At 41.2% G+C, this 18426-nt stretch overlaps 1 protein-coding gene across 1 annotated transcript in view; it reads left to right on the top strand.

The window, feature by feature from the left end:
- LOC146306398 (protein bicaudal D homolog 1-like) overlaps positions 1-17450 on the top strand; it is a 55695-nt gene extending 38245 nt beyond the window's left edge. Inside the window, exons 2-11 of the mRNA XM_084711021.1 lie at positions 1231-1443; positions 1571-1723; positions 2884-3188; positions 6343-6517; positions 9080-9577; positions 10054-10232; positions 11390-11780; positions 12036-12230; positions 14374-14525; positions 15582-17450. Of these exons, the coding sequence (XP_084567147.1) occupies positions 1231-1443; positions 1571-1723; positions 2884-3188; positions 6343-6517; positions 9080-9577; positions 10054-10232; positions 11390-11780; positions 12036-12230; positions 14374-14525; positions 15582-16617 (3297 nt within the window). The 3' untranslated portion in view covers positions 16618-17450. The remainder of the gene's footprint in view (positions 1-1230; positions 1444-1570; positions 1724-2883; positions 3189-6342; positions 6518-9079; positions 9578-10053; positions 10233-11389; positions 11781-12035; positions 12231-14373; positions 14526-15581) is intronic.
- The last annotated feature ends 976 nt before the right edge of the window (positions 17451-18426 follow it).

The raw sequence follows: 18426 nt of genomic DNA, 5'->3' as shown, positions 1-18426 counted from the left end.
TTTTTTTTTTTTACTCTTTTATGTGCAGAATGCCTCACAGCAGCTTTTAGGCACGGTGCCACTAGTTTCTTCAATTTAGCAGCAGCACTTATACAGCGCTTGTTCCACCCAAAAGAGAAAGTGACATCTGCTCTGCAACAGATCAGACCACTGAGCAGATGACAACTTTCAAAAAGTCTTGTGTGAATAAGTGTGAATTGTTTCAAAAGCGGACTCAACTTCAATTTAATATATTTTCCAGAAACTTTTGGTTCTTCACTAGAAATTAAGTGACAACAAGAGGATTTGTCACAATAAGATTAGAAATATAATTATTATATACATTTACAGTTAGTAGAATAAATGAGAAATGGATTGATCAGGAAATAATGACATGACAGAAAACTTTTAGATGAAGGAAAATTCCCAACTCAGACACATTATTCTTCAGAAAAGGTGAACAGGAGTTTCATTCTTGTTGCAGTTGCTCATGTGTTCATGTTACTAAAACTTTTCAACAAAGTTTAGATCTTTACTTACAGGTCTGTTTGTTCTGTGTTAAAAGGACTGTGTTATTTTCTATGATAATGTATTAGTCTTTCTAATCTTTCCAATATTAAAGTGGTAAATTTATGAAACCTGAAAAATCTGAATATTATCTGATATTAGAATGTCACAAATTTATGAGAGAAACTAAAAGTAAATTAATTCTCAGAAAAGGTTTTCTTTTTTTAAAATTTGCAACTTTAATCTTGTAAAATATGGTTTTTGCTCAGAAATGTACAACTTCAGTCCTGGAAATATCCTTTTTCTTTTCTCAGAAATTTACATCTCCAATCTTGTAAAATCAGAAAAAAACAGAAAATATTCACTTTTGCTTCTTGTAAATGTACAAATGTAATGTCATAAAACAGTCTTTTTTCCTCTTAAATTTACAACTTTAATTTCATAAAATATTCAGTTTTTTCCCTCCTCAATTTACAACTTTAATCTCGTAAAATATTCTTTTTTTTCTCCTCCTAAATATACAACTTGAGTTTTTTCTCAGAATGTTATACCCTCATTCTGTGGCTTCTTGTTATTATAAGTTTTTACCTACAACGATCATAATGTACTGTTGTTTTTTCCAACACATACAGCATTTGGATGATGCCCTTTTGATCGAGAACATTTATTCTAACAGAAATATGAAAGACTTCATCTCTTAAAATATCTGGATGACTCTTCCTTCCCTCTGCTGTTCTGTTCCAGGCATTTGGCCAGGCCTACTCCACCCAGCGTAAGGTGGCAGAGGATGGAGAGACCAATGAGGAGACGCTGCTGCAGGAGTCTGCCACCAAGGAGGCCTACTACATGGGCCGCCTCCTGGAGCTCCAGTCAGAGCTGAAGCTCAGCCGGGCCGCCGCCTCCAGCGCGGCGGCTGACAGCGAACACCTGAGCACCGTGCTGCAGGAGCTGAGGGAGGTACGCTACATCATGTCATATCATGTCATGTCATATCATGTCATAACTCCCGTCTCTGTCATGTTTAGTTCTATGTATTATAAGCCCTATGCAGCTCCAGCTTTGGTCCTCTGACTTGTCTCAGCAGAGTAATGAGATGTTGGAGCTGCAGCGCAGTCGGATGCGGGAGGAGGTCAGGGAGTACAAGTTCCGAGAGGCGCGGCTGCTCCAGGACTACACCGAGCTGGAGGAGGAGAACATCTCCCTGCAGAAACTGGTGTCAACACTCAAACAGAACCAGGTACACAGCAGTCACACACGCATGGACACACACACTCTGGACCTGCAAGTGAGAAGGAATCAGACTTCATATGGGTCCTTTATTTGTTTTGATCACAAGAATGTTGTTATACATATTTTAGGTGGTTATATGTACAAGTGCAAATGAATTTCAATCGTGCATTTTTATTTCTGCCACATACATCTGCTCTGTAAATCACAGGAGGTAGTGATCAGGCATCAGTAATTGATGCATGTGACACTCCACACAGAAGTGGGGCTAAAGATGAAACACATAGTTACTGATGGAAACAGAAAGTGTTTCCATCTGTACACTGATTTAGTTTGTTGTTTAGAATGTCATCATCCACACCATCAGTTGCAGCACTGAGGATTGAGGAACAATAAAATAAAACAATCTTTAGTGTCAGTAAATATCAGTGCATCTGGAACTTCTAAAATTATTGTCCTGTGTTCTTCAGTGAGAAGACTGAACTGAAAATGTAGGAATTTATATTTCTGCCTCCAATTCTCAGTGAACTTCTTTGTGTGTAACCAATAAATTAAATTTAAACGTATTTACTTAAAGCAGAAATGTCAGCATTCTATCATAGCTAGAGCAGACAGTCATATCTATTTTTTTTTAGAAAACTGGGCAAACATTCTAGTGGTAACTAGATTTGAATTATTTGTATTGAGTTAAAGGTCATTTTACATTAAAAAATATAGTGAAATGTGGTTATTTTCTAACAAGAAGTGTATCAGCACAGACAAACAGGATGCTTACATTGGACCATGTGGCTCAGAGGGAACTGCAACACATGTTCATGTTAATTTTTAACAAACAACATAGAAATAACATTTATCTAAGTTTATATTCATAATCATCTAAACTACTGTTCATCCAAAAAGTTTACATGTGCAGATTCTAGCCTGATTCTGACTGGAGCAATTGAGTGTGTTCCAACTACCAGCTGTTACAATTTCCCCTGGTCTCCCCTACAGCTTTTAGTGTTTCCCCCGATAATACTGATCTTTTCTCATCTGTATTTTATTTTAACAACAGTAAACATTTGGGGATGTATATATGTAGAATTTGATGATTTGTGACAACTTTCTTTTGACTTTTAGTTGCAGTTGTTCTGTGGAGCAGTTTGTCTGTGATTCTGTCCGTGTCTTTAGGTGGAGTACGAAGGCTTGAAGCATGAGATCAAGGTCCTGGAGGAGGAGACGGAGCTGCTCAACAGCCAGCTACAGGACGCGCTGCGTTTGAAGGACATCTCGGACGCGCAGCTGGAGGAGGCGCTGGAGTCTCTGAAGAGCGAGCGCGAGCAGAAGAACCACCTGCGCAGGGAGCTGGTCCACCACCTCAGCATGTGTGACGTGGCCTACACCGGCAGCGCCCACCTGACGTTCACCTCGGCCCCGCCCAGCGGCAACGCAACCCCGACAACTCTGATGTCACCAAACACCGAGGAGCCAATGAGGTGGATATTTACACTGTTAGTGACCACAAGAGCAACACATTCTCTCTCCCAACTCATCAGATAACTTCAAACTACTTCCTTGTAGACCTTCAAAATAAAGGCACAAACACTACCTGGTTATGTTTAAAGAAAATATCTGGTTTGCATGAAAATCTTGCTGCCTTCAAATGGAATTTGTGAACTCATGCTTACAACCAAGGTTATTATAGTGAACTAAAACTAAACTAGGTGTAAAAAAGACCTGAACTGAACTGAAATAAAAATAAAAAGGAGACTTAAGAGTGAAAACTGAGACAATATTGTGTACTTACAAAACTAAAATACATGCATACAGGAAATGTCTTTAGTTTTAGTCTTTGTAAGTTTGCTTAAATTTGTCAACACAACAAGGAGGAGGACTCTGGAAACTTACTGAAACTGAATTGAGAACAAAAGTTAAAAATAAAATAAAAATAAAAACTAACGAAAAGTACAAAATTACAACAACCTGGTAAGTCGTGCACTATTCATGAAGTCTTTCTAGAGTTTCCAGAATATTTCCACGTTAGAGGTGAATACCACAAAAATGGTGGCATTCAAGGACTCTTATCATGAACATTGAAAACATGACCCCATTTAGAGAGAGAATAAATAACTTTGTTAAATAAGTTCACATACATAATGGAACTTATACGTGTTACCTAACTTACGCACATTATGCAACTTATGTACGTTACATAAGTCAAAACTGTAGTACGTAACATTTCTCCATTAAAATATAAAAACACTTGACATATGTCATATATTTTGTTGCATTGTAACTTTTTGTTTGTAATTTCTGGATACACAGAATATGTCGGATACATCAGAGAGAGATGATGTCAGGGAATGTAACTAAATGTAACATGAATAAAACTTTTATATTACCTCGTCTGTGAACATGATTTCTGCCTCAGTCACATCAGATAGATTTTCTTCAGCTGAGGTGGTTATTTAACAGTGAAGTTAAATAAGAAGAAGTCAACATTGACTTTTGGTTTCACACAGGACACAAACCCTGGTCTCCTAGGTGAAAATCCTGTTTGTTTGACCCAGTAATCCACCCCATCTCCTCCTATGTTGCACTTCTTACTCTTTATGCTACATCACCCAACTTCAACAGCACATCAGAACATCAGAAGGACCCCTCCAGACATGATGCTGGACGGGTTACCACAGTGTCATAGTTTGAAGCAAAGGGCCACTGACCAAGCTGTCTTGGGGAGTGAGAACGGGCTGCCTGGATCATGTACGAAGAGAATGTTTTTTCCAAAATGTCATTGGAAATAGAGCCTGTTGGATGGTTGGGCAAAATATACTCTGGACTTTGTCAATACCAGAAATCCACATGTTGTTAGGTTTAGGCTCCTAAAAAGATTTGTTAAAGTTAAAGAGAGGTGGTGGTTTTAGTGAACTACTGAACCAGTCAGTGCTTCCAGGATACGACTATCAATATTCTGCTAACAAATTCAATGAGTTAGTTCTTCTGTCAGCACTTTATGACTTCTCTACTGAAGGTTTTATCAAATGTCAATTCAAAAAGGAGCAAATAGTGCATTTGTTAGGGATTAAATCAAAATAAACTCCAATGTGAGTTGGTGATAAAGAAACAGCCAGTGTAACACTGTGATTACTGATGTGTTTGCAGTAGTGGTTGAGTAGACGACTAAAGAGGAAGAAGATACATAGTATGTATATCATATGATGTACATGAAGGACTGATTTTATTATTGTGTCATGCACACAAAGTGCCCAACTCTTCTGGCTTTACAAAACATCAAAAGTACTGTTGTTTGCTTCCTTTGATTACATTTGCTTTCATTACAAAATTACAGTTTTTTTATAGCTCAAGCTTGGCAGATCAGTTACAAGAAGATTCCCTTCCTGAAACATTTCTCATAATCATCCAGCCAAAGGAAATCAACATAAATTGAGGACATTTAATAAAAACTACATCCCTTGTATCATCTTAGGAAGGACAGCAAAAGAAAATAGAACTGCATTCTCAGTTTCAACAAACAAAAGTCTGTCCTCCTGAGGAGTGGCATTAAACCTGGTGGCCTGGAGGGCTGATGGTGACACTTCTGAGCTGTGCACACAGAGATCTTTGTCTTTCATTTAAATTATACTTCACACAAGGATGTAGACTGCAGCTATTCTTTATGGCGCAGTAAGTTTGTTTTTTTTTATGTTCATACCATATATCAACACACCATTTTTCTGTACACATGAGAAAATGTTTGGTCCTAATCTCCTTAATATCACCAAATAACCTGTTCTGGAAACTAAATGGCAAATCATTCAAATGGAATAAGGATTTCAACTCATTAACCTAGAAATGACCATGAAAAATGTCACATTTAAATATCTTTTTAATGACTCTCTGATCTGATATCTTCACAAGTCGAAGCATTTGACATTTATGTCTCATGTTTCCACTACTGGCTGAAACTGAATTAAATTTATAGGTTCCTTAAAATGACTGAATATCTCTATGATGCACAGTGTTGCAGCTATAATGTTCACACAAAAATCAAACACCAGAAACAGTCACACACATGAATTATAGAGCTGTGTATAAGTATGGGATATATCAGGCTCTGGATACACACACAGTCAGTGCTGGTTTGTCTTTGCACATGGGATTTGTTAACAGCAGGAAAAAAAGCCTGTGGATTAGAGCTGTACTCATTCTTTTTCTGCATTGCAGAAACAGATCCATAAAAACCTTAAATGATGCTTTCATTGCCAGGAGATTGTTGAATTGTACAAGATTTCACAGATGTGTTCCATATTAACATTCTGTTTTGGCAGTTAACTTTACATTCATTACATTTCCTATGAGACATATTTACTTCTACTACAATTGAATGCAGTGTTTAGGTGATAGGTTTGAAATTATGTGTTTTATTTTATATCTGAAAATGTGCACTGGGTGACTTTACACATCAGATAACAGAAAGCATCCACTGACTATGAGGATAGAGTGAATATCTGGGGAGGAAGAAACACTGTACTGTAAAAAATGTGTAAATGTTGGTGTGCATTTGTGCTGTTTATAAATCTCTCTTTTCTGTATTTATGTGTAAATCCTCATGATTTTAAAGATGCACTCTGATGTACCTTGCTGTCTCAGGTGTAATGGGCACCTCCAGAGTGGGACTGGAGCAGGGACGGCTGCAGGGTCGGCGTCCAGAGCTAACGGAGAGTACCGAGCGCCGGGGCGGAAAGCTGAGGGGACGGCATCATCGGACCTGTTCAGCGAGATGAACTTGACAGAGATCCAGAAGCTCAAACAGCAACTGATGACGGTGAGTCTGGTCAACAGGATCAATGGGAGCATGAATCCCACCTCCCGGAAACAGCAGAGACAGGCAGGCTGCAGGTGCTCTGCAGGAGCTCTGCAGGAATACAGGAATCGAGCAAACTCTGAAATTGACAGTAACAAGTGGGGACGAGTCCTCCACTGTAAGTTGATCAGCTGTTTATAACTGTCAATGGTCTGTCAATTTAAAGTTCAGCCTGATATCCTAAAAACAAAAGCCCGCTGCTCTGAAATAACACACTCTGGATGATGAGTTCAGTGACTTCCTGTCTCACTGCTGCCAAACTCCATTAACATTTTGCTTAATTTAAACACACATTTACTCATTTGGCGAACTTTCTGCATTAATTTGAACTCTGATTAGTGTGAAACGGAAGGAACATGCAGGAGCACAATGTAACTTTTACTTTATGATCCAAAGTAACAATAACAGTTGTATTGATAATGCGGACAATAATCGGAATAATGATAATAAAACCAATAGCAGTAATGTGTGTGTGCGTGAGTGTGTGTTTATGCATATTTGTTTTATTATATTCAAGACTTTACTGTTTAACTATTTGTAGTTTTTGTGCTTCTCTCCTTCAATAGTCTTCCACTTTGTCTTCTGAAGTGCTGTGCTTCGACATTTGTCTTGAAAAGTGCAAAATAAATGACAATTTCATTATTATCAATGTTAATTTGTGACAAATTTTGGTTGTGATAGAAAAATATGCCAGTTTTATTATTAATTAATTATTTTCATTGTACGCTGGGCTCAAAATCCAGCAGCAGACTGAGGCTTTTGAATAATTTACAGTGAAACCATGCTGCCATACAGTATCCCCATTGCGTACAGCACCCTGTCTCTCACTTCCTCCCTTTGTCTCCTCCTCTCACACACAGTCAGTCACACACTCAGTCTTCTTTTCTTTCCTAACACCTGTCTCTCATACGTTCCCGAGCTCTCAGGGCATTTCTCGAACATTACAATCAATTACTGAGTGCATCATACTCAAATCACCACATAGCTCATATTGTGTGTATAAACACACATCAATGTGTGTGTGCATGTGCCTCAGTTCCTGTAGGTGTGTAATCCCATCCATCCCTGCTCCCTGCAGCCTCTCTGATAGGCCGGGCTGCAGGAAGAGTTTATTTATATCTCAGCTGACACACTACACTATCGACCACTCTCCAGGAGATGGGTGGGTTTTACTGCTGCCTCTGCTGCTGTCCACGCTGCTCTTTAAATGTTAATGAAGCCACTTTGGTGCTACAGCATTGTTTCTTTTGGAACTTCAAGTATTTAAATGAGAAAAAGTGTCATCAAAGCTCTATGGGCTAATGTTTTAAAGAGATCTTTGTGGTATCATTCAGGTTTAAGAGATCTGAGAGTTTTTTTTATGGTTCAGTTGCATTTGAATCTTTACACAGCGGCTATTAAATGAATGACATAATATCTAATTATGGACTGGATTAATTGCAGACATACTTCAGTTACTCCAAGATAATAATACTGCACACCAGACAACATGTTTCAAGTTCTGCACATTATTACATATTTTAGAAATGATTAAAGGTACCTTGTGGAATTTTCTTGTATACAAAAAGCTATCTTTACTTAACCAAAACAAGACATTTTTTTCTTTAAATATTTTGAACCCCTCTTAGTTTACATGTGACATTTCCTTCCCTTTATGTTACATCTCTTGGTGCACTACTGTCACTAACTGTTGATCGGTGGTGTGGCATGAAAGTAACGAACTGTCATAATATTTCATAGACAGGTCCAGTCTTTGAGGTCAATGCCAGTGTCTCTACCAGCAGGAATATGATCATGTCCAAGGATGGATTACCGGGAGCAGACCCAAATGGTCAGGGGCAAAATGTAATTCAAACAGACACAATTGGACTACAAAGAGACACATAACAATCACAAGGAGACATGGAATGACCACAAAGAGATGCACAATGACTACAAAAGACACAAAAAGAACACAAAGAGATACAAAATAACCACAGAGACACAAATGACCACAAGGAGATGTGAAATTACTCCCAAGAGACACAAAATTAACACGAAGAGATGCAAAACAACTGCAAAGAGACAAAAAAGACCACAAAGGGACAAAAAAGACCACAAAGAGACATAAAACAACAATGAAGAGACATAAAATGACCACAAAAGGCACAAAACAACCACAAAGATGTAAACTAACTACAGAAAGACACAATATAATATTAGCGACCAAAATGATAACAAAGAGAAACAACAACCACATGCAAAATGATGAAGAGATACACAACATGACTGCAAGAAACCAAAAAACAAACACAAAAAGACCACAAAGAGACACAAAACATTATAAAGATCCACAAAAATACCACAGAGACACATTTGTGTGGTGGTCGATTTAAAGCTCTTCCCCTTTCATTCTCCTGTGCAATATTTCTTTTACTGGCTGCTGTCGGCTTGTTTGTGAGTAAACAAAGGGTTGAAAACATCGAGAATCATCTCATACATATTTGCTGTTCTTTTCCCTAATCTTGCTGCTGCCCCCTGCAGGTTGAACGTGAGAAAGTAGTCCTGATGACCAGCCTACAGGAGTCCCAGACTCAGCTCCAACACACTCAGGGGGCCCTCACTGAGCAGCATGAGAAGGCCCTCCGCCTTAGCCAGAAAGTCGTTGCCCTCCGCCGTCTTCATCGAAGGGCCCACCTCAACCAGGAGGCCCAGCTCAACCACGAGGCCTTGATGGAGTTGGACAAGGATGAGGAGGAGGCTGAAGAGGAAGGACGAACTGAGGACAATAAGAGTGAGACGCTGAACAAAAGTCAAGTATTTTCATACCAGACGCCAGGTCTGGAGATCCTGCAATGCAAGTACCGTGTGGCTGTGACAGAAGTGGTGGAGCTCAAGGCAGAGGTGAAAGCCCTCCATGACAGACTGGCTCAGAGTGTAGTAGGAGCAGGGGAGGAGAAGCCAAGGCAAAATAATCAGATCCAGAAGCTGGAAAGGCAGGTTGCCTCATTGGAGAAGAGCTGCCGTGAGGGACGGGAGAAGGTGAGCATGTCATACTGACTGTGTCTGTAGGAACAGAATAAGAGACAAGCCATGTTTCCACCACAGGAACTCTCCCCAGGGACTAGGAACCCTTGGAGGAACCAGGGTAGAAAATACATTCTGGAGACATTATTTTAACATCCTGCTCAGGGATAATACTTTCCAGAAGTACAGGAACTTTGGCATTTATTCTGAAATGAAAACCAGCAGGAATTGCAAATAGCGGTCCATGTGTTACACAAGTAATGATGCCTATGTGTTGCTTTTTATGGCATCTTTGTTGTTGTATAGTTGCACACAAAATGACTTGTAAAAATAGCTGTCACATTTTCAATTGTCAGCAGACCACGATTGAAACACAGATGACGACAGGCCTGGAAAAGTAGTTCCTGTGACAGAAAGATCTGGTACTTTAGGTGGAAATGTGACTATAGTTACAGAGATAAAGGATTTCCTCTCCTCTTCTCTTCTCTCAGATTTCTAGCTTGGAGTTGGAGTTGCAGTCAGCTCAGTCAGCAGCCAATGAGAGCAATGCGGCGTTGAATGCAGCTCAGGATGAGTTGGTGATGCTGAGCGAAGAACTTGCCCAGCTGTACCACCATGTCTGTCTGTGCAACAATGAGACGCCCAACCGCGTCATGCTGGACTACTACAGGTCTGACTGTTGTTTTATTAGTAGGACACATGCAACACCAAAAGATGAAGAAAGAATTCTTAAATTTACAGTGATTGAGGCCCTATTTGTGGTGCCTGCATTAGAGGGAGGGCAGCTTTTTTTTTTTTAAAGAATGCACCTATAAGGGCTTCTTAGAACCTCATTCTTAGAACCTTCAGAGCCCCAGGGTAAGAGAGCTGTTAGCCTCAGGCTAAGAAAACTTTTACATTGGCACAATCCTGGCACATTCCAAAGTGGGATATCCCCAACTTTTGCTCATAGCAAGGGCGAGTGTGTATTCTTTGAAAATTGACTAAAAATTGGGTTAAAAGGGTGTCACTGTAAAACAGGGCTAAAGACCGTTGAAGAGAAGACAAGAGAAGACAGTTAACCCAGAGCTAATAGTGCAGTGTGAAATTTTTAACCCTGGGCTGAGTTTAACCTTGGGCTGTTGGAATTCAAGTTCATCCATACAAAGCCAAGTATGAAGGTTGTTGAGCCTCTTGGAAAGGGATGAAAGAACAGAATTAAAAGTAATGTCATAGACCTCCTTCCCTGTTGATGGATGGTTCCCTTCTTCACTCCTCTTTCAAACCATCTGTCCCTGCCTCTCCCTATCCAAAAATTGACAACCAAGTCCAGTTGCCCTTAATTCAACCTTTCTTAAATAAGCATGATCCATAGAATATGCACATAAATCACATCTCAATCAGTTTTCAAATTAAGTGATCCATGGTCCCCATCTTCACCTGGCCCCCATCTGGTAAGGCACTAGATGCGTACACTTGTAGGAAGATGCATTATGAGCTGTGACTCCATATGGTAGCAGCCTCCTGTTGTTTTTTTTTTCAGTTTGGCAACTGGTAAGCTCCTGGGCCTGTTCTGTTAGTGGCTCTAGCTATATGCTCTCCTTTGAAACTGAGTCATAGAGCTGGTATCAACTTTTTCAGTGAGAGTCTGTGCTTTCTGCCTCTCTGGTACCATCCTTATTGTTCTAAAACACTGGACTTAGTGAAGAGGTTGTTTCATTTAATGCAGTGATGTTGTTGGTCTGAATCTGGCCTTAGTCTGTCTTCTTCTCTGGGACCAATATGACTTGAATGTCTCTTCTTGGAGTTATGGGGAAGGAAAGATAACTAACTTTGTTTTATTTCTAGACAAGGCAGAGGGCTCAGGGGCCTCAGTGCCAGTCTTAAAGCCATGTCTACAGACAACAGCAAAGTTCTCCTCACACCACGCCTCGCCAGGCGGCTGGCCTCTGTCGCCTCGACAACCTCAAGTCCTGGGGAGTCGCGAAGCCCCTCAGAGTCTCCATCCAAGGAGCCCCTATCTGGGGAGGGTGGAAGAGAGGAGAAGGAGGACAACAGGGAGGGCCTCCAGGTGCCATCTGAGCAGAGCCTGCCGCCCTGCACGCCTCCAACCCGCTCACCCAGCATCAGTGCCTCTTCATCATCGTCATCATCATCATCGCCTGCCCTGGAACCAGCTGGTGAGCTGCGCAGGGAGCCCATGAACATCTACAACCTCAACGCCATCATCAGAGACCAGGTAAAACACAGTTCTGGTGTCAGTATCTCCTTTTTTTCCTCTTGTGTCTTAAACTTTTTTTCCCTGCTTCCTTTTCTTCCCTTTTATTTACATTTCCTTCCTCTGTGTTTTCCCTCTCGTAATCTCTTCCCTAAGATATGACACCTACCCAAAACTATGCTCTGTTTTTTCTTACTGTATCAGCTGTATATCATCGTTTGGTCTCGTCCTGTCCTCACCTCCTATCTCCTCCATCTCTTTCCTCTCCTCCCCAAGGTGAAGCACCTCCAGCGGGCAGTAGACAGGTCTCTGCAGCTGTCCAGACAGAGAGCTGCAGCCAGGGAACTGGCCCCTCTCCTGGACAAGGACAAGGAAAGCTGCATGGAGGAGATCCTGAAGCTCAAGTCTCTGCTCAGCACCAAGAGAGAACAGATAGCAACCCTCAGACTTGTGCTCAAGGCCAACAAACAGGTGACACATGAGTTGTTCTGAGTGATGCTGACAAGTGTAATAATAATTAGGTCATGCAAATAATGTGGCATTGTTTTGGGTATGATTGTTGGCCCAACGTTTAAACAGAGGCAGGGTGGTACAGTAACAGAAAACAGCAACACCTATGTCACTGTGTCATTTGATGATGAACGGAAAGAAGCTCATGTAATGTACATAAGTTACATTATGTATAAGTTACATTTCGTACATGAACTTAGCTAACTAAGTTACTTATGTCAACCCAAACCTTAATTTTTTTCCCTAAATTAACCAACTAGTTTTGTTGCACGAACCTAACCTAAGTCACATATGTTATAATTCCTAACCTCGACCAAGAACTTTTTGTTGCCTGGAATTAACCAAATGGTTTTTGTGCCTATATTTGGAAAGTGTACTGAGACTTTGCATATTTATTGTTGCTTACTTGACTACAGAGCCACATGTGCAAAAGTGATGCCAAGGGGATACCTGCAGTGTCATAGTCATACCTGTTGACTTCAGAAACAGGACCAAAAATCAGAGTTTCAGAGATCTGGTTTCTTGCATTTTTCTGACCTTTAACGTCTGAAAATAATTTGCCCCTCTGGTGTGAACTTCTGTAAATATCAGGCATATAGTAAAATTCAGCAATTTCCTTTCATGCACTTGCTTTTTGCTCTGCCTATCAAAGAAAATTGATGTGCAGATTTTACAAAATGCATGCTCCTGTCCCTTAAAACTCCTTAAGTAATGGGAATTTGTCTGGTTTGGTGTTGCTATACTGTGTGGGTGGATACAATGGATGTTCAGAGTTGTAGAGAATATACATGCTGTACAGTGGCAGAAAAAGGTAGAAATACTGGACAATTGTGATCCTGGGAGGAAACAGGGACAGGGCAGTTCAAAATGGGGGGAAAAATGCCATTTTGAACAAGTTGGGAACGAGAACATGATGGAAATAACCATGCATGGTCTATGTTGCATCTGACTTCCTCGTGATGTTTTTGGTGTAGACCAAGATTCCTACCTAATCAAATTCTTGTCAAATGAAGGATGATGACCAAACAATTGCAATGAAGTCAGATGAGACAATGGTTCTTTTTCCTGCCCAAACTATGGATTTTCACAGACATTTTGTTTATGGGCAGTGGCTTTTCTCAACAAGGTCAAATCCAAGATATTTTTTTCAGTTTTAAAATAAACTATATCATCACATCCTTATCTAGTCACAGAAAGAACACTTTTTCTTATTCTGCAGTTAAGTTACCGATAATACATACACAATGTCCAGTTAGAGTTTCAAAATAAACTTTGCTGAGAAGTATTTCAACTGAAGTATTTCAGTTTCACCAGAAACTACTTGGTTTGGTTTAGGAAATCATGCTTAACTGACAATCAGTGTTGACTATTGGTCACACAGGAACTGAACACCTGTCTCCCATGTGCCCTTTGCACTTTTCAGGCCTAAATGAAGAAAAAAGTGACACTGACACAATATCTTCTAGTGGATTTTACAAGCTTGCAATGCTTTGTGGTTGGCTGGAACACTCTAACCAGACACGAAGAAAGAAGGAAATGATAAGACAGCCGGTGCTGGATTTAACAATGCCTTTAGGGAATGAATCCAGCATTTTATAGTCCTGTTTACTGGCCTATGCTTCTCTGAAACAACCAGTACTGTTGATTGAAAGGCTGTCCCAAACCCCTACCCCTTTGCTATTAGTTTAAATTGCCTATTTTATATGGCCTCTCCCCAAGGAACATGTGCATCAGTGATACAATGCAGAGGCTACAGCTAACATTACCCACTGTCTGTCCATTTAATAAAACAGAACTCTTGACAGAACACAGAGTACAAATATACTTATAAAACCTGTGCAGCCTGAATTACTGTGGCAGTGTGCTTCTGATTTTCTAAGTTGCTTCCTCTGTAGGGTACTTAAGACTCACTTGAAGAGCTGTTGTTGTTCGCACCAGCTGCACTGTAAGAACTCTTTATTATAGCAGCAAATTTGCACAGTGTAGTCTTCATTTTGTTCAATGTCATAGTGGGAAATATAAACTGCAGTGGTCACAGAGAATGTGAAATCAAAAAGACAGAAAACAGAATTTATGATCTGTATGTGCATGTGTTTTAATCCAGACAGCAGAGGGGGCTCTGGCCAACCTGAAGAGTAAGTATGAGGCAGAGAAGACAATGGTGACCGACACCATGATGAAGCTGAGGAACGAGCTGAAGGCCCTGAAGGAGGACGCCGCTACATTCTCCTCTCTGCGGGCCATGTTTGCCACCAGGTCAGAGATAAAACAGGGGATTACTATTTTAGATGACTAATGACAATGTGAAAACATGTTGCTTGCAGTGAAGAAGCTACAGAGCAGATCCCCTCAGCTCTGGTTTGGGGCCTAAGTTGACATTTTGGGAAATAAGAATATTTGCCTTCATGGCTGAGAATTTTACGCCTGTGACTCATGACTTCAGTTGGACTTAAGCCTTCCCCTAAGTCTGTTACTTAAAATGTGCGAATCCATGAATAAATTCATTTCTCTTCATTTCCTGAATTAACTAATGTTAACACTAGTTATTCTCAGCAAGTCTGCAAATAATTCCTCAGATCCAATTGAACCAATCCAGTAGCATCCAATCAAGTTCCAGGAGAGAACCATTAATAACTAGCTAATACCTAATTGGGAAAAAATTAAACCAAAGATAATTTTACATTTGGGTACAAAAACTATGCGGTGTTCAATAAGAAAGTAATTGCAGTAGGCAAAACATATGGGTTGAAAATTACAGATGAAGATTGACAACTGTTGGCTTCATTCATCATTTGAAGGAATGGTCACTTGAGGCTAATATTAACATAGTTAGCAAGCTAATGCCCAGCTAACATTATCTTAACAGCTAAGGAACTTTGTAAATCAATAAGACTTGAGACCTACTTGTAAGTGCTACCCCTCTTGTGTATGGATGGTAAATATGTATCCACTGGCTGGCTTAGCTTAGCACAATGACTGGAAACAGGCTAGCTAGACTGGCTCTGTCTTAAGGTACAAAATCCACCTACATAAAAACTTAAAAAGTTAAGTATAAAAGCAACACCTCTTGCACAGGGTTCTAGAACCTTGTTCTTTGCTTGTTCAAGAAACACACAGAATGGTATCAGTTTTCTCCAGAAACTAGAAAGCATAATATATAAAAATAAATGAGTAATTTCCCCAAACATCTAACTATTCATTTAACTAATTCCTATAAACTTTATAGTCTTTTCTACATTTGTATCTGCTCCTTTTTTTAACCCTCTTTCATTGTGTTTCTCTTTCAACCTGTTGAACCCTTGTTCTCTTCAGGTGTGATGAGTATGTGACCCAGCTGGATGAGATGCAGAGGCAGCTTGCTGCAGCCGAGGATGAGAAGAAGACTCTGAACTCCCTCCTGCGGATGGCCATCCAGCAGAAACTGGCCCTCACCCAGCGCCTGGAGGATCTGGCCTTCGATCAAGAGCAGACCCACCGCACCCGCGGGGGAAGGCTGACTCGCAGGAAGACCAGCACCCCCAAAGTAAGTCCCCCAGCCTCCGCTTCGGCCTCCAACCTAGCTCAAGACTCTGCTTCAGCTTTGGCCCCAGTCAAGTCCCCTTTAGACCTTACTAGTCCTACATCAGTTCTTCCTGATGATCCGTCTGTGCCCCTTAGTCCATCTCTGGTCAGTGCAGCTGCTGCAGCTCTGGCCTCAGCTCTCACCTCCCCTACGTCACACATACTCCCTCGCAGTCCTTCATCGCCAGCGGTCGCCTCATTGGCTGGCCCTCCGGTGCCAGAGAGCCCTCCATCTCTGGAGGCCCCTTCCTCTCCCTCAGCGCGGACCCCACCCTCAACCCCTCTGAGGCTGGCTTCCCAGTGGACTCTGGGGGTGCGGACGTTTGTGGTTGACTCCCACAGTTTTAGTGTCAACATCTCCCCAACTCTGTCCCGTAGCTCTGGCCTCTCCAGGCACTACACCCCCGACTCTCATACCTCTACTCCATCCACCACTACCACCACAACTTCCAGGCCCACCCAGGCAGGATCTGCTCCCTCCTCCCCATACCGCTCCCCTATTCTTGGGCTCAGGCGCTCCACATGGAGCCCCTCACCCCGAACTCGGCCTTTGTCCACCCTGACACGCTCCTCTGTCCTTCACACTCCTTCTTCGTCCTCCCCTTATTCCTCTACCCACTCCCCTTCTTCCTCCCATGGCTATTCCTCTTCCTTCTACAGCTCCTCTTCTGCTTTCACCCCCTCTAGCTCCTACCTCACATCTGGCACCTCCACCTCCTACAGCCACTCCACCCACTACACGCCCCTCTACCCAAGATACTACAGTTCTTACCGGCCCCGCCACTGATGCCCTACTCTAAGCCCTTTACTGTAAGCCTTTTGAAGGCTTTTCCACCAGGCTCCTTATCGACACTAAAACTGCAACTCCCATCATCCTTCTCTTCTTGTCACCTGAGAGAGTGTGGGCTCACAGAGAGGAGGACAGAGTGGTTTCCTGTTTCCCAATTACTTTTTTCCTGTGCCTAAGCTTTGGCCGATGGGTTCTGAATGTTCAGTGACTTTGCTCAGGGATTTGACATAAGGAGCACAAGCAGCCCCGCCTTCCTTTTATTCTGAGGCTGCTGATTGGTCCACAGGAGGACGTTAATAGAGACTTTTTAATGAGAGTTTTTAGCGTTTTAGGTCCTTCAGGTTGAGACCACACATGCATGAAGTGATTAAAACACAGAGACATTCAGACATTGACTGAACACTTGGTGGACACTTTCATAAGTTTGAATGAGGGCCATGACACATTAAATGCTGTCCTCTATATTCAATGTAATATCCACTCTGTTTTAAATGCTAGTGAGTCTCATATACTGTATACACAAACACTGTAAACCACATCTTTCAGTGCAAGCATTCTCCTTTGTTGATGAGGTATTGGGATGTTTAGGGGTTCAGTATGATTCACACGAAATATATTATCCAAAGTTTTATCTAAACAAGGCAAAAGCTGTTTTGGGTGGCCACACTCAAAGGTAGAGCTCTTCACGGGTCTAAAAATTCATACCCAAACCCAAACACTTACTGGAACCCCTTAACGTTTTGAACCTGGTTGGGAGACAGACCTGGTCAGTATCAGTTTCATAGGTGATTGCTATTAATAAGTTAGTATTATTTTTTAAGTTGTCACAACATAACCTTGTGTCTTATTTAATGCAACATATAATCCATCCTCTACGCTGAGAATTAGTGCCACAGAAGACAATAAATTACGTTCAGGTTTTTTGCAGTTCCTGTTTTGTTAATTGCTAATCCACTTGTTAATGTTCCAAGTAACAATACTATAAACATAGAGTACTTCTGAACCCGTTTGTGTTCCGGGTCAGGTCTTGGGGCCTAGGGTTTGGGTGGACTCTTGAAGCCCTCTACTCAAAGGTAGGGTCAGATGTTTCTTGTCCTAGACAGGGTTAAAAAACATGGTGATCTCACAGCAGTCTGTGATGGTAGCACTTGTAATAGAGGTCTTCATGGGTCCAAAAATTCTTGCCCAAACCTGTAACTAATCTGTACCCATATTTTATTTGAAAGCTTGGGTCTGGGTCCATGCAAAACCGACAAATGCTGAAACCCACACCCAAAGTGACCCGATCTATAATTTGAAAGCTGAAACTAGAGGTCTTTTGATGTGCAAAAGTTAGTATCTGGATCCTCTCCCAAAAAATGTACTACCTGAAACCAAACTGGACCCCTCTATTATTTGAAAGCTGGTACTAGGACCCATGCAGAACTGACAAATGCCAGACCTAGACTCAGAGACACAGACGCAATTGGTATCAATTTCTTTGCTGATTGTTATTAACAAATTAATGTTAATTTGCAAGTTGCCAAAACAGAACTCTGTGTCTTATGTAACGTTAGCAGTCTTCTCCCCTGTGTCTGGCCATGACACATACAATGTGTGTATATATTTGGTGAAATACATTAATTATAACTAACGCTATCTGATCATGGTCATCTCAGATCCACTTGGGTATTGCACATAAGGTTGAACAGATAATAGAAGATTAGGGACTTGACCTGGCCCTGATTGACCAAGGTGGATACAAAGCTGTTGCAGGTGGGATCTTGGGTTCTAGGGTTCAGGTGGCCCATGAAGACCTCTAACTTA

Source organism: Lutjanus erythropterus, chromosome 22, assembly GCF_056507025.1.
Source record: "Lutjanus erythropterus isolate fLutEry1 chromosome 22, fLutEry1.hap2, whole genome shotgun sequence".
In the NCBI taxonomy this organism is placed as follows: domain Eukaryota; kingdom Metazoa; phylum Chordata; class Actinopteri; order Lutjaniformes; family Lutjanidae; genus Lutjanus; species Lutjanus erythropterus.
Note: the sequence above shows the minus strand (reverse complement) of the source record. Positions and strands in the feature narration are given on the sequence as shown.